Here is a 17,062-nt window from a genome sequence, read left to right as displayed (position 1 = left end):
AAAGCGTCTTCCAGGGCTGCTTTCGGGTCTGGAACCGGGGAGCAGTAGACTGGGAGTTGGGCATTGAGTCTCGTTGCAAAGAGGTCCATCACCGGGGAACCCCAACGCTGAATGATGAGCCTTGCTACTTCCGGGAGGAGGGACCACTCTGTCCCTACTATCTGGCCCATTCTGCTGAGGCCGTCGGCCAGAACGTTTCTCTTCCCGGGAATGAACCTTGCTAATAAGACTACTTGATTTTCTTCTGCCCAATTCAGAATCTCTATGGTGAGATCGCACAACTCCCTCGATTTTAAGCCCCCCTGCTTCTTTATGTACACTACTACCGTGGCGTTGTCGCACATCAACGCCACGGTGTTTCCTTTTAGCAGACTTGCGAAGTGTAAGCATGCCTTCTGGACTGCTTTCAACTCCAGGACATTGATGTGGAGTTGCTTTTCCCCTTCCAACCAGGTGCCTCGTGCCGTCCCGTCGAGGAGGTGGGCTCCCCACCCTTGGTTGGAGGCGTCTGTGAACAGGAGCAATTCTGGAGGGCTGGTCCCGAAGGGCATCCCCTTGAGGGAGTTCGACTGGCAGTACTACCATTCCAGGGAGGGTCTTGTGTCTGGAAGGACCCGAACTAGCACTTGTTGTGAGTGTGTCTGGCACCAGAGGCTCTTGAGATTCCATTGGATGGATCTGAGCTTTATCCTCCCCTGTGGGACTAGTTTCTCCAACGAGACTAGATGGCCTATCATCCTCTGCCAATCTTTCGCTCTCCTTGGCTGTTCCGATAGGAAGGGCTTGATCCTGTCCTCCGAAGGGAAAACTTTCCCTTGAATGGTGTCCAATGTCATCCCCAAGTAGTTCATTCTGTTGGACGGGGATAGATTGGACTTCTTTGGGTTGATGACGATACCCAGATCTCTGCAAAACTGAAGGAGACTTCTCCCTTGTTCCTCCAAGAGGACCTTTGAGGCGGAAAGGAGCAACCAGTCGTCCAGGTATCTGATAAGGCGGATGCCCCGTTCGTGAGCCCACACTGATACAGTCGCGAAGACTCTCGTGAATACCTGGGGCGCTGTTGACAGACCGAAGCAAAGAGTCCTGAATTGCAGGATCTGGGAACCCCATTTCACCCGGAGGAACTTCCGACTCGATGGGTGGATCGGAATTTGGAAGTATGCGTCCTTGAGGTCGACGGTCATCATAAAATCTTTCTCCCTCAAGGACAGCAGAACTGACTTTGGAGTGTCCATCTTGAAGTCCGTCTTCTTGACGAACTTGTTGAGAGCCGACAGATCTATAACTGGCCTCCACCCCCCCGTCGCTTTCTCTACCAGGAACAGGCGACTGTAGAAACCAGGTCCTGGGAGAGGAACTTCTTCCATGGCGCCCTTCTCCAACATTGAGGACACCTCCTCTTGAAGGGCGGTCCTCTTTACTGGATCTTTGGGCGCTAGCCATTCCGTCTGGTTGGCCGGAATAAGAGGGGGTGGATTCGCCAGGAATGGGGGTCTGTAGCCCTCCTTTAGGACGGACACTGTCCAAGGTTCTGCTCCTTAGGCCTTCCATGCTTGCCAATGTAGTCTGAGGCATCCCCCAACCCGAGGCTTGGGCGGGGATAGGGGGCCTCCCACTCTACCTTCTTCTAGAGGAACGGCCTGATCTGCCTCTCCTAGAGGCGGAGTAACCCGACCTGAAGGAGCCTGAGGGTGCTGAAGTACCTCTGCGGGAGGGTTGAGGAGTTGAGGACCAGGAGGAAGAGGGGGCTTCTCTCCTCGTAGTGCTGGAAGAGGCTTGGGGCGTCGCGGCGCTGTCCGAGACGGACCTCTTGTATGGAGGTCTCCTTGACGCTGCCGGTTTGGTGACGTTTTTCTCCTTCCTCTTTGAGACTTTTTCCATCAGGGCCTCTGACTCTTTCACTGGAAAAAGAGACTCTCCCCACAGGGGGAGGCTGCGAATTGCTCGCGCCTCCCTGTCCGGTACTTTCCGGGACATTTTGGCGAGAACTGTGTCTCTCTTACGGAGAACCCAGTTGGCTGTAAGGGCGAGAGACTGGTACGAGAGGAATTTTAGGGTTTTACCCCCGGAGGTAAGGAGGTCCCTCATCAGGCTTTGCTGGTCAGGGTCTTCGGGGTCGTAGGAGGCTTGCACACCCACCAACGTGGAAGCCCACCAGTCTAGCCAAGAGGAGACGTTAATTAGGTCTCGCGACATCTCCTCCATCATGGAGGCCTCTGCAGGTGAGAAACAGACTGGGGTCGAAGAAGCTCTGTCGTCAGAAACTCCTTGGCCCAGAATGTCTACGGCCGTGGCCACTTTACAAGGTCCTGGGCGACGTCCCTCGGGCAAATAGACCTTCCCTTGGTTCTTGAGGCCCTGGAGTAATTTAGAGGCACTTTGGGACTTGGGAGCCTCGGCATTGCTGGCTACCACATTGTCAATAAACTCTTGCCCCAGAACTAGGTCTCGGGCCAGAGGGAGTGCCAGGGAGGACTTAGGCTGGGAGGGAGTCTGCATAATTCTAAGGAGACTCGACCTCCAGGAATCCCCACCTGTCGCTGTAGGTTCTGCTATTCCATGGTGCCTCCTTATCAGGCTGACCACTCTCCTATAGGCGGAGTCTTCCGTCGGGGAGCCCTCTCCTCCGTCAGCCGAGACCTCGGCCTGGGGCGGGGAAGCCGGGTTACCAGGCACGCCGACCGGACGTCTGACCCTGGGGGCCAGGGGCGCCGTCCTGCCAAGGTACTGGACCTCATCTGCCGGTAAGACCGGACCAGGGGCTCGGGACCGTGTAGGTACCGCTGGAACAGCGGGGACTCTCGTTCGCCCGAAGGCTCTGGGTGCTGAGGGTGCGGTTCCCGGGGGCTGATCCGACAGCGGGAACCGTTCCTTCCGACCTGAAGGCCGCACCAGCTGGGCTGGTTCGGCCTGGCTGCCTGTAAAGAAGCGCGTTTCCCCCCGCTGGGCGGGGTGAACCGGAGGCCTCGACGACTTATGCCTAACAGAGAGGTCTTTCCTGCGAGCCAGGTCGCGAGGGTCAAGGCCGTGCTTGGAGGGCGGCCACCTTGGGGACTGTTCGTTGGACCGGTGGACCGGGGACCGGAGCGCCTTCGATTCTCGCGACGAAACGTAGACCCAGGCTCCCCCGGGAGATACACTCCTCCTATACTTACGGCTCGGGGAGCGGGATTGTTTCTTGCTGTAGCTAGAGCGCGACCTTGACCTGGAACGTTCAGTCCTGGACCGCTCCCTCCGACGGCGGTGTTTCACCTTGACCTCTTCCTCTGACGAGGAATAGATGTCCGAAAAACCAGATGACACTGCGTCCATCACGTGTCGGCTGGAAGCGGGGACTGTGGGGGACTTCTTCGGACGTTGAATGCCAGAGGTCGAGGGCTGGAGGAAGTCATCGGGGACTTCCGTGGGAAGGGTCGGGAACGAATCCAATCGTTCCATGTCCGGGAGCCAGGGGTCCAGGTCCACGTCCATCCTCAGGGGAGACCTACCCGGCGTCTTCGGGAGCCTCCAACCGTAGACATCGTGACTTGCAGGTTGGATTTTACTCCGGCTATCTCCCCCTAAAGAGGAGCCGGAAGCACAAGCCCACGAGGGCGGCGGTGACACTGAAACTGCGTTATTACCCCACACGGGGTCATCGGAGGAAGCGTGCCCCCCGAACACGAGGGCCGACTCTCCGGACGCACTACTAGGACCTTCACTAGCCCTAGAGGGGCCTGCCACTGGCTCTGCACTAACACTGGGCTCCTGGGATAGGACGCCTTGTTCATCCCCTACGCTAGACTTACCTCGTCCCCTACTTTGTGTAGGTGACGGCGAAACCGAGACTCCGTCGGAACGCTCACTGGGCAACGGAATCGGCGAGGAAACACTAACTTTCCTGGGGGAACGTTTCGCTGATTTCCTTTTCTTAGTACCATAACGTACCCACTGAATATCGCTCCAGTCCACGCACTAGGGGCACGTGTCTGCTGACGAGCACACTTTACCTCTACAGGAGGAACAAAGGGAGTGAGGATCTACTTCGGGCTTGGAGAGGAACGCTCCACACGATTTCCCGGCTCTAGGCCCAGGACAACGGCGAACTAGCTCCATAACGCACACAACGCACGACACAAGCACTTAAGGAAATGAATGAATGAATGAATGAAACACTGGGTAAGCACACGGTTGAAAAGAGAACGCACAGGAACACTTGGGAAAGCACACTATAAAAACGCAAGTTGCCACGCTGGGAACACGTGGGTCGCAGGACGCACACAAAGGATCGGTAGAGATAAGGATACTAGGGAGAGAGATTTTCACCTCTCTCGACCAGAGAACTTAATGACGAGCGTAACCTGGCCAACAGGCGACCTACCGTTAATCCTACCCTCGGGGCACATTCCTGGATGCCGGGGGTAAAAGTTACCGAGAGCGCGGAACGTGGGGGTATATATTCAAATCTGGTCGTAGAGAAAGAGATAACCAGTGATCTCCTAGAGAAAGTAGTTCGAAGGTAAGTATTCGTGTTGGAACAAATATATATATATGCAGGGACGCAAATGTTAACAATGAACTAATTTCTATTGATATATACATGCTCTCTCTCTCTCTCTCTCTCTCTCTCTCTCTCTCTCTCTCTCTCTCTCTCAATTCCAAAGGACATATTTTAGTATCTGTACCTATTTTTCCTAATATCTGAAAATTAAACTCTCAAAAATACCTTCAACATAACTGATTTCAATTTTTAAAAATAAACAACACAAGATTAATTCCATCAGGGAAATTATTAAAAATATTTATCTCATTAACTATTAAAGTAAACAAGAATTTCATCACCATATTCAATATTGAAAATGCATGATATATTCATAGGACAATATAGACAACTTTGATTTGTCTTTGCTTACAAAACTTTTAACAAAACTTTAGATCAATATGAAAAATGCATTCTTGAGCCAGTAGATGAGATTTTGATTAAGAGTACCGGATAAGCATAAATATCGTATAAGTACTGTATAATATGGGCTTAATTTATTACTCATACTTGCTATAACTGAAATATAATATCAATAATACTCAAAATTTTATTCTATATATTCATTCGAAAGAAAGTACCAAAATAAAAGTTTCCAATGGTATTTCATCTCCTCTTTTTCTCCTCTATAATACAGGTTTTAAATTTAAGAAATCTTTGTATACTGTAGTCATTTGAGTCTGGCTTTTGTCTGCCAATCTTACAAGAGCTTTCTTGGTGAAAGTCAAAACTTTAATGATGATCTTCTGCCTTCCTTGATGCTAATTAGAAATAGAATGAGTCTTCTTTATTGACTATTCTAACATTAAGATTGGTTGGGATCTTCTGCCTTCTGTCAATCAACTGAAGATGATTTGAAAGGTTTCCGACTTGAACATTGTCTTAAATGTTGCCAAGTCTTGTGGAACTTTCGTTCTTTGATGAGAGATGGTAAATCCATCAAGAAAAAGTTGGTAATTTGATGTCCTGAAAAATTTGACAATATTTTGAATCAGGACATTATCTATTTTTTCTACTGGGAGCTTTTTTCTGTTCAGTTATTGATAAGTTTATTATTATTGTCATTTTTGCCCTTATTTCTTTGGAAATGATTTTTTTTAGTATGGTGTCCTGCTGTTTTGAAATTGTTCCAAAGTAGGATCCTTTGAAGCATTGAAGGGGGAAGAAGTGTCTTTGTAGAACGTGTTGATCTTGAAGTCAATTCTGTGAATTGTCTGATACTTCAATTGAAGGTGATACTTACATACATACAAGATATTGTTGGCTGATGTCTGTATTAAAATCTCAAATATTCATGATGTCGTACTGTACACATAAGCACCAATCAAGACAAGGCTGACAGAAGGGCAACAACAAGTGACACTACAGTGGTAAATGCAGAACTTGAGTTGTACCTAGAAGGTGTTCTGGCTTTTGACGTAAACCCGCTGAGGCACTGGCGTGAAAACAAGAGCTTCAGCATTTTGTAGCCTTTTGCAAGAAATATTCTAGGGTGCTGTGCCACGTCGGCACCATCTGAAAGTCTTTAGTAAGGCCGGTAATTTTTACACTTCTGAGCAAGCAAGACTTGGCCCGGAAACCTTCCGGCCTTTAATGATGATTAAATGCAATTATATATAGAATACAGATATAAACTTGTGTGAAAAAGTGTTATATAGTTTGCAAATTTTCAGGAGGATTTTTCATTAGGCCTAGTAGCTTTGAAATCTGAAATAAGAGTACTTGTATTTTCATTTGTATTTTCTGAACCAGTGATTTATTTTTATTTTTATTTTTAGATTTAGGAAGAAAAGTATTTGTATTTGTATTGGTATTTCTAGACTTAAGAATAAAAGTATTTGTATTTGTATTTTTGTATTCCGAAACAAAAGTATTTTTATTTGTATTTTGTATTTTTGGAATTCCAAACGAAAGTATTTGTATTTGTATTTCAATTGTAAAATGTCAGTATTTGATCCAACCCTGGTATGAGGACAGCGGAGAATATGTAAGGAATAGGAAAGACTATTCGGTGTATGAGTAGGCAAAGGGAAAATGAACCGTAACCAGAGAGAAGGGTCCAATGCTGTTCTGTCTGACCAGTCAAAGGACCCCACAACTCTCTAGCGATAGTATATAAAACCGACCTTCAGCACTATTTTTAAAGTTGACCTTGATGCTAGTGAAACCAGATTCCAGTAAGTCCTAATAAGGAAAGCTGACGCCTTCAAGTATCACCATTGGTTTCAACAGTGCAGCTTTAGACCTGTCATCCTGCTCATGTTTAACATAGGCAGCTCTCCCCCCCCCCCCTTTCCATATCCTCTTTTCCTCCAAGACACAATGTTTATTTTCCTTATTTTGATTTTCGTTTCCTTCTCCTTTGCTTTCTCCCTCTACCATGTAATGACCCATGTCCTAAAAGCCCCATTTCCTCACCACCATTACTCTTCCCTTTTGACGTATCGAAGATTATTCCTTCTCCGTTTACTATGCTCACTCAAGATACCTTAGCAAGAATTCTCCTCTTCTCCTTCCCTTCTATCCTCTTATCACTCTATTTACTTCACCCCTGCATTTATATTCTTTTCCTGCAACTCGTTTTTTCCTTATTTTCCTTTTGCTAAACATTTGAAGTTCTCTTTCGAGGACCTTTCCAAACCTACTTTTTTCAATTTTCTCTTTGGACCCCAATTCTTAAATAAAAAGTTTCACCTCAATCCCTTTCCCTTTTCTCACCCATTCTAATTGAAAAATTACTTTCATTATTCGCAAAATTGTTTTCTGAGTCACGTCCTACTCTACCTTCTTTTATTGTAGACCATAACCAACTTTCTCCACTTCAAACTAAACTTTTTGCTAATATAAGAAAAAATCTTCTACAAAATTACATTTTTTTTCTCCTCCTCAATTCGTAACATGTTTACCTCGGCGCCGAGAAAAATGCTCCCCAAAACCATTATTGGCCAGTTATTTACCATCACAGGATCATTCTCTTTATATGCATATGCTTTATTTCTGTCACTGGCAAAAGTACCACAAATTTTCTAACCACTCCCCGTGTTCGCCTAATAGTGTCTTAACATCTCGTTCTTTCTGTCTTTACTTCCTCTTACTGAAGCTTCCAAAGAGGAGCATCGAAATGGTTGGGAGTTTCATTGATGCTTTATCGTGTGTACTTTTTCTTAATGTCCCGCTTCCTAGTAAAATAAGGCAGAATGATGTACATTCTGAATGAAAAACACACACACACTTCAATACATCTTAACCATTGACACGCAATTCAAGTGGGAATACAGTTTTATTACCAACAAAGGCTATAAAAAAAATCTGGTCTCTGCGCTATCGCTAAAAATTCTACGTGAAAGGAATTACAGTTTTTACTCTTATGTGCATTTGGTTGACGGGATATTCTTCGTTCGTTTTAGAATGCCTTGCCTATAGCAAGACACAGGCTCTTCTACTGAGGCAGCCCGTAAAGACGGGATATAATGTACTTGTCTAACACAATGGCAGTATTTTCCTGATTTTAAGAAAGGGTTCCATTAGAATTAAAATAAATGTTTTGGAGTTGTATATTCAGTTCTAATGCATCATGCAAGAACATTATAACAAATGTAATCAATGTCAACCATAGTAAAATCTTATTATTTTCTGCATAAAAATTACACAAATAATCCTTTGGAAATCCCAAACTAAATAACCAAATGTTTAAGGAAATTAAAACCCCACGAGAAAATAAAAATCAAAATGAAAAAAAAAAATTAAATAAAACGGGGGGGGGGGGGAGAGAGAGCACCAAATCCTTCGGAAATTCCCCGTGACAGCTCCATGCAATCCAAGTAAGTCGTGTATATGCTTAAAGTTCTTAGGATAACAACGAATCCCTAAAAACTGTTTTCAATCAAAATTTCCCTCCGAATCATCTCGCTTTTCGGAAATGGAAACGAAGGAATTTCCCATGAAAACGAAGAGAAGGATCAAGCTTCGTTTTCAGATGTACTTTCCCACTCTATATTTTGATGTGAATTCCTCTCTCTCTCCGAGATAATAAAAAGTAAGCAAAAAAAAAAAGAAAAAGGCAGTTATTATAATTCCAAAATAAGTATCAAGCAATATACTGGTAATTTTTTCTAAACCTAATTGAAATGTTAAAAATTTCAATCAATTCTAAACCAGTTTAAAAAAAAAATACAAATGTGGTAAGAAAACGAAAGGGTTCGCCAATACTTTTACCTTTAAGGAAAGTTAAAATACACACCTCTATGAGAGAGAGAGAGAGAGAGAGAGAGAGAGAGAGAGAGAGAGAGAGAGAGAGAGACCGAATGCCTCAATTTTAGCACAGCCTGCTTATTCTTAACAAGATTCTTGGATGTACTATGCAAGTTGTATTTTCAGATTGTTTTCAGAAGCAGGTCTTCTGAAGGATATTCACTTTTAATAAAGACATCTTCATTTTTTTATTGAATTGTTTATTCATAACAAACGATATTGGCATCAATGACCTTCGATATCAGGAAGCAGGAGAACTCTAAATCAATCAATCAATCAATCTATGCCAGCCTACAACCACTAATTTTCTTAACTCGTTACATTCCTCATATACTTGATAGAAAATCCATAACGCCTTCCTTAAAATGCAATAATAATGTAGAAAGCTACCTATAATGTGGAGTCAATCTATTAATAATTCAAACTTTTAAAAGACGAGAAAGTAATTTCAGCATAAAATCCATAATATATCATCGCGAATTGAAGCCCAAAACTGACGGATCGCGTCTTCCGCTCCAATATCTCTCGTGTCTCCTATGGAATGAAATAAATCAAAGGCCCGTCATCCACAAAAACCACACAAAAATACAAAATTTATTATGAAAAATAAATATATTGCTCAACTTGAGATTTATTGGTCGTTCAATCTACCAGACTGACAGGAAAAATGTGAAGGAGAATCTGGGGAACGAACAAGAAAACAGATCATGTGTATTCTATAGACCTTGGTGTTTAACATCTATTCATCAATATTATCTAATGTGTGTTTGCATGTGTATAAGAGAAAGAGAGAGAATTTGGGGGTGATCATTTACATATCCAAGCAAATTCTCTCATTCAATACAAGAAATAAGATTTGCCAAGAAATCACAGAAGCTACATTGAACAGAAATGAAAATATTTTCTGTTTTTCGTCCCCTTGTGGCGTCTCTAAATAAAACCCTGGTATATATTCAAAAGGAAAATTATCGTAAAATACTCAATATTTACAAAGGAAGTGAAAATAGTGAACACAATTTAATTGAGTTCACTCTAAATGTTAACAGTAAACGGTATAATTAGTATTTAGCGGACGCCAAACCTAATGAAATTCGAAATTACGACGAAAATAATCTTACTCTTAAGAATATAAAGAAGTTAATCTAAACTAATTGCTTCATTAGTTCTTATAATAATAAAGAAAGGATCTTAATGAATTCAGTATGACGTTATAAATAGCTTCAAGGAAACTGTTTTAATCTTTGCCGATAGGAAATTAACTATAGATAGCTAACAAAGAAAAAAATTACGATTCGAGTTGTTTAATATTTACCATCAGATGAACATAATTAATATATAATGATATCCGACATTTCAGGTGAATAGGTCACGAGGATAAACATCAACGTTGTAAACGTTCATATGTAGATAGTGATGTCAAAAATAATGGACTAATATTAACTAACCGGAAATAATAACTGAGTATGAGAGAGAGAGAGAGAGAGAGAGAGAGAGAGAGAGAGAGAGAGAGAGAGAGAGAGAGAGAGAGAGAGATACCTATACGGAAACCTTCTATTCTTGTCTGTCTTAAATCCTAAGTGATAGAATTTATAAACTAATAAGTGCTACGAGGTAGAAAGAGAAGGGTTTTACAGATGGTATGAAAAAAAAGTATTACAAAGAAAGTGCCTCGGTATCCAAAAGCTCAAGTGAGACGAAAGAAGGAGCGAATGACAGCAAATGTGTATAGAGGCGTTTAACGAACTGCTGTAAAGCTTTCTTTGTAGGAATGTAAAGCTATTGATCTTATGGAACTTTCAAGAAATAAGGCGTAATTCATGACACACCCGCCAGAGGGTGAACGCGGTAGTGACTGTTGTGTTAATTCTTTCTGGAGCCAATCCCTATTTTTTCTGAGAACCGAAATTAAATAAATCAAAGCCACGCAATCTCCATAAACGAAAACATACATAAAAGCCATAAAAGGCAATAAAAAACCTAAGCAAGCAAAAGAAAGATTCTTAACCCTTCCTTCCTGCAATCCTCCAAATTTCACCCAATAAAAAAGAGAGAATTACTGGTTTTTGTAAGATTCCTAATTAAGGTGAGAGCGAAGGAAAGCAGGGGGCCAGATACAATAGGTGAGACTCGGAGACGATTAATCAGCCCCAGCAAAGGCCGATGGGGTCGACCCAAACAGAGGAGAGAAAATTTCATAAGGAAATTTTCATATTGATCCACATGGATTATGAATAGCTAGTGTACGAGACCCATCGAGAATGGCGTCTAAATATGTAGAGAGATATGCACACACACGCACACAGATTTAACCCTTCCAGCCCCCTCCCCCTTCCCTAACCACAACACGACAATTTCAGCAATTTTTGAGGTATTGTGGTTTCAGAGTGTTCCTCTCGGGGTAGCCCCCTCTCACCAGGGTATGACCACTCGCTTTTCCCTTTACCCGAGGGACAGGGAGAAACTATGTAGTTATACGTTGGGTAATGTTGCTGAGGGCCCAACGCCTAGTCGTATGGCCCCGAATTCCTAAATCAAACCATACCTATAAAGAAGCCAGAAAACCATAAAAAATATACCAAATTAGGTGAAGAGATCATTGCGTATTCTCTATCATCAACCATCCAGTTCCAATAATACAAATAGGTTTAAAAAAATGAGAGCAGAAAAGTTTATTTAATGAACGTGAAGGTCTCTGCATCTAAGGAGGTAACACAAGAGACATAAAAAGAAATTCAATCTTTGAGTAACTTTTCAGTGACGGTATTACCCTTACATTAATAGCATAATAATTTAATGTTTTATTAATAATGCTTAACTTGATACAAAATAAAGGCAGAGTTTGAACATATGAAGAAAAATAGCTTTCGTCATGCATGTACAAATTTCTATCTCACAAAAAAAAACCCTATCCTTTATAAAGGGTTTTAATGAAAATAGTTCATGCACTATGATTTGGAAGGTTTTGTCATGTGGAGACATTAATGGAAGATAGGAGGCAGAAAAGGAAAAATAACTTGAGTGTGAAGAGGTAGGACTAAAAGACTGGAAAGGGCAGGATAGAGTTAATGGATAAAGGATATTGAATATCAAGTGAACAAAATAGACGTAAAGAGCTCGGTATAGCCTACTCAGGATTGTTGAAGAACTGATGATTAGCTTTCTGTATTATTATTATTATTATTATTATTATTATTATTATTATTATTATTATTATTATTATTACTTGCTAAGCAGCAACCCTAGTTGGAAAAACAAGATGGTAGAAGCGCAGGGGCTCCAACAGGGAAAATAGTCCGGAGAGGAAAGGAAACATGGAAAAACAAAATATTTCAAGAAGAGCAACATCAAAATAAATATCACTTTATAAACTATAAAATAGTTTAACAAAACAAGAGGAAGAGAAATAAGATATAAGATAGAACAGTGTGCCCGAGTATACCCTCAAGCAAGAGAATAACCCAAGACAGTGGAAGACCATGGTACAGAGGCTATGGCACTACCCAAGATTAGAGATCAATGGTTTGATTTTGGAGTGTCCTTCTCCTAGAAGAGCTGCTTACCATAGCTAAAGAGTCTCTTCTACCCTTACAAAGAGGAAAGTGACCACTGAACAATTACAGTGCAGTACGAGGAATTGTTTGTTAATCTCAGTGTTGTCAGTTGTATGAGGACAGAGGAGAACATGTAAAGAATAGGCCAGACTATTCGGTGTGTGAGTGTGTAGGCAAATGGAAAATGAACCGTAACCAGAGAGAAGGATGCAATGTAGTACTATCTGGCCAGTCAAAAGACCCCATAACTCTCTAGTGGTAGAGGTGGCTGGTGCCCTAGCGTAGATGTAGTATATAGCTGAACACACTGTACCTATCAGCCAAGATTCAACAGGGAAAATAAATTTATGAATTGCAGAGGGTTAGATAAGACCTTCATTTTTTCTTATCATCATTACCAGTTTGGTTGGCATTGCAAAAAAAAAAAAAAAAAAAAAAAAAAAAAAAGAAAAAAAAAAGAATGTCTACTTATAAAAGAAAATTATTTGGAATGTTTTTTTTTTTTTTCCAAGTTTTTCCAAACAAAATAAATCAGATGCAAAACAACTATTCATCATATGACCCTGACAATAACGTGTGAAATCCAACATCAAAAGTTAAGGTACAAAGAAGAGAAGGATTCGGGAAGCAAACACCAGATGCCTCTAGGAAACAAATGTCTGATTTCCGAGAAACACAAGGCGAGTGGAGATAACTGAATTAACACGGACGACTTCAGCAGGAGATAATGACTTTAGGATGGTGTAACTTTAGTTAGGATCAAGTGAATTGTGGTAGAATGGTCGTGAAAATTTCATTTCCATTAAAGAACTGTATTATAAAAGGATAACATTTCATCTTGTAGCTTAGCAATTAATAATAATAATAATAATAATAATAATAATGATAATAATAATAATAATAATAATAATAATAATAATAATAATAATAATAATAATAATAATAATAATAAAGAAATTGGAAATTTACATGAAGAAAGGGTAGCATAAGGAAGATGTTAGCTTATAATGACCTAATTATATATAAAAGAGATGTGACCAAGGTAATATCAATACTAAAAAAAGAAAAAAAAAAAAAACTGCCTGGGTGGTAAATAAATATATGGGAATATTATATATATATATATATATATATATATATATATATATATATATATTTATATATATATTTATATATATATATGTATATATATATATATATATATATATATATATATATATATATATATATATATAGACTGTATATACATACATATATATATACATATATACAATATATGATATATAATATAATATAATGTATATAAATGTGTGTGTTAGTGTATGTATACAAAACACGAGAAATAAATACACTAATGATGATACAGTAATGCAATTATAAAAATTATAGTTACATTTTGGTGAGTTGATACCTTAGTGTATTTTCGATGAAAAATAAACATGGCCATTTGGTGTAACAAAATTATCATTATTAGTAATATTTGAATATAGATGATTAATCAAGCTGACAAGACTGTAGCTAAATATACATCCAATACGAGATTTCATAGTTCGACATGCCAAAACTATTACAAACATCACCTAGGTGTATAATGTATATCTTCATAGACATACGAGGACTGTAATCTAACACTAGCTTTCTGCATAAGACCTTTGGACTTCATTCCATAATAATTGATGCCATTAATTCAATCATTAGACCTCCCTGAGAGCTATGAATGTTGCAACTGACTGTCAATTGCAACCCAGTCACATTGGTTTGGTTACTTGACAATATAACAAATACTGATGTGTTGTGGAGAAAGTATTTTGTTTTTTAACAGTAGATTTTCATTTTCATAAGGGGAAAAATAGATATATTTTTACCAAAAAAACTTCTCTTTAAGTCACAAGTCAAACAATATATTACAGAAAATAAAATGTCATTTCTCTAAAAAAAAATATTTAGTCACATGGTCCTACCAGTAATAACTTATTCATTGGAAACCTGGAGCCTTACTAAAGCCTTAGAACATCAACTACATACAACTCAAAAGAGCTGTGGAAAGAATAATGATACAAAAGCAAACTTACATATACGTGTGAAAGAACATGTCTGACCTGGGCCAGCACCGGATAATGATGATGATGATGATATATATATACATATATATATATATATATATATATATATATATATATATATATATATATATATATATATATATATATATATATATACATATAACTATCACATTCCAAATCCCGGAGTAAACTGAAAAACAAACAGGCAGAATAAGTCTCCACAAATATCGCTTTATAACGAGTTTCTTGTTTTCCCCGACCTCCTCCCCGGTCGAGAACAAGGCAAAACTACCGCAAAACCCCAAACTGGAATTCTCGTCTGTTTTTCTTGCCAGTTACGAGCTTTAGCTACACAAGCTCTCAGGTCACGCATTCAATTTCTGCCGCCATCCGGAATATTCTGCCGACACAGAACCATTATTCAACCCGAAGCTGCAAACAAATTATTGTCTCTGTTGGTAGCGGAAGATTTTCTTCTTCAGATATGGGAATTTATTATATACCGATTTTAAAATGATTACTTTAGATTAGGAAGTTAAAATGTCAACATTGTTTAAAATTGGCGTAATTTTGTTGATCTTTCATAAATGGAAACGTAGTTACTTTCTTCTTTTTTTTTATCCCTACATTAAGAGGTAGGTTACCGGATGCCAGATTAATATCTATATCAGGAATAAGAAATTGAATAGACCGTGAGTTCCTGTCCGACAAATTAAGATGAGAATCAGCAGCTGAAAATCAGACAGGAGAACGATTCTTGAAACCAATTAGAATGAAAGAATCAAAACACCTGAAAAAGAATTAAATAAAGTACGAGTCAAACTTCGTCATAGAATCCACCATTAAAAGGAGTAAAGTTACAAAACAACTTTCACAGAATTCTTCAACCAATCAAATGGAAGGTTGGAGGCAAGTGCTGAAAAAATCCTGAAGAAAAAACCTAAAAATTAAAACAGTACAAAAAAAATTAAAAGGCAAATTGATCGAAATGTAAAATAAATGAAGGAAAAAGTCACACGAGGCAAAAATACGGAGATTCATGTTACAGCTAAATAAACATACACTATGAATTCTGAAATTTCTTTAGAAATGTTACACCGTAATGAGCACAAATGTAGTGCTTATACTGGTTTCCTAATCAGAGACAATTTCCGAGTGGAAGTCCCTCGAGCATGATATCACATTGCATACTACATGTATTATGATTAAATAAAATAACGTGAAACACGATAAACGCTTCTCCTCGGTTAGATTTTGCCAGTAGTCTTTATCCTAAGTTTTTAATTCAATACTTCTCCATTCAAGTTACTTAAAGTCAAATCCTTAAGAAATCGGAATACACCTATTTGGAAAACCTTTAACCAACTCATCATTGTCTGAAAATAAAACAACAGAAAACAAAATAACTGTCGGCTAGATTAAGGAAACACACACTATCCTGAAGGTGTGATTTCCTTCCAGCCATCATGTTTTGACTACCTTTAATATTTGACTAATAAGCCATGGAGATCCTAGCTTACCTGTGTTCACCTGACTGAATGGCGTTCAGCGAGAGTTGACACATACCGGAAATAAAATATCTATGATAAATTTGAAATGTTCACACAATGAAGTCTCTAATACTCTGTTGTAATTAATTCTGGAAAATGAACTAAACAGTAACTTGTACTTTTACGTTTATTCAACAAAGGTTGTAGAAGGAATCAATACCTGAATTCAATAATGATCACTAATCCCCTTCCCGGAAATCCCTCCTGAGGACCCTCGACGCCCAAGGGAACCTTTCATCCTGATCACAATGTTAGTTGCCTTCACCTCAAGTGGAGACGCCGCCCATAGCCTTCAATAAAGACCAGACCTCGTCACATTTCAACTATTAAGAGTTCTTATTTCAAATAAAGGGATGCCAACTTCAGACATGAATACTAACAATACAACAATAAAAATAGCGCAAACAATCTCCCCTATATAATAAAGAGCAAGTGTCTGGATATATATATATATATATATATATATATATATATATATATATATATATATATATATATATTATATACATATATATACATATATATATATTATGGCTATTAGTATCAACATTGCCGTTATTATTTTTGTTGATAACATAATTACCATCGTCATTATATAAATATAAAATCCAAAGCATATAGTAACATTGCACTGACAATAAATCCCCCAAACCAATATCTGGCTTCAGTCTCCTAGGATAGTTAGGTTGGGTTTGGGTTGGGTTGGGTTAGTTTAGGTCGGGGTTAAAGGGGTTAGGCAAGCCAACAGAAATATACAAGGTAATAAATTCTACCTCTAGAACAGTTGGTACATCAGAGTAAGGGCAGAGTTATTAGCAAAACTGACATTTTTAAAGGCTAATTAACATTATCTGAAAGAAAATCAATTAAGGAAAGGGCATTGCATTTCTGACTGAATATGGAACCGTTGACACTTAACAATACAACATATCAATTTCCGATGAAAAAATTGAAGCTGTTTAAAGAGACTAATCTAAAGGGAGATATATGAATAAGTGCTTATATTCTATAAGTTACTGAATTATACCACTAAAATTATATATATTTTTTCGGGGGGGGGGGGGCGGCGTCAGTAATCGATTGCAGCGCTGTTGAAGAGAAGAAAATCACAACAATAAAAAATGG

The 17,062-nt window shown here is 39.5% G+C and overlaps 1 protein-coding gene across 1 annotated transcript; it reads right to left on the bottom strand.

Annotated features, from left to right (window-relative positions):
- Nucleotides 1-1,620: 1,620 nt before the first annotated feature.
- LOC137637146 (serine/arginine repetitive matrix protein 1-like) lies at nucleotides 1,621-4,388 on the bottom strand. Its single transcript, XM_068369421.1, has 4 exons — nucleotides 4,309-4,388; nucleotides 3,159-3,847; nucleotides 2,239-2,882; nucleotides 1,621-2,037 (listed from the first exon to the last, which is right to left on the bottom strand). Exons 1-4 carry the CDS (start codon nucleotides 4,386-4,388, stop codon nucleotides 1,621-1,623), a joined length of 1,830 nt encoding a protein of 609 aa, XP_068225522.1.
- Between the last annotated feature and the right edge of the window lie 12,674 nt (nucleotides 4,389-17,062).

This window comes from Palaemon carinicauda, unplaced genomic scaffold, assembly GCF_036898095.1.
Source record: "Palaemon carinicauda isolate YSFRI2023 unplaced genomic scaffold, ASM3689809v2 scaffold555, whole genome shotgun sequence".
Lineage (NCBI taxonomy): Eukaryota > Metazoa > Arthropoda > Malacostraca > Decapoda > Palaemonidae > Palaemon > Palaemon carinicauda.
This window is presented reverse-complemented; position numbering and strand designations above follow the sequence as displayed.

Excerpts from the sequence above, each read along its gene's own strand:
- LOC137637146 (XM_068369421.1), bottom strand. The coding sequence starts at position 4,388 with ATGTGCCCCGAGGGTAGGATTAACGGTAGGTCGCCTGTTGGCCAGGTT. Across the intron at positions 2,883-3,158 it reads ACAATCCCGCTCCCCGAGCC|GTCGGAAGGAACGGTTCCCG; the intron begins GTAAGTATAGGA and ends TGCGGCCTTCAG. Across the intron at positions 2,038-2,238 it reads ACAGAGCTTCTTCGACCCCA|TCTCTCGCCCTTACAGCCAA; the intron begins GTCTGTTTCTCA and ends CTCTCGTACCAG.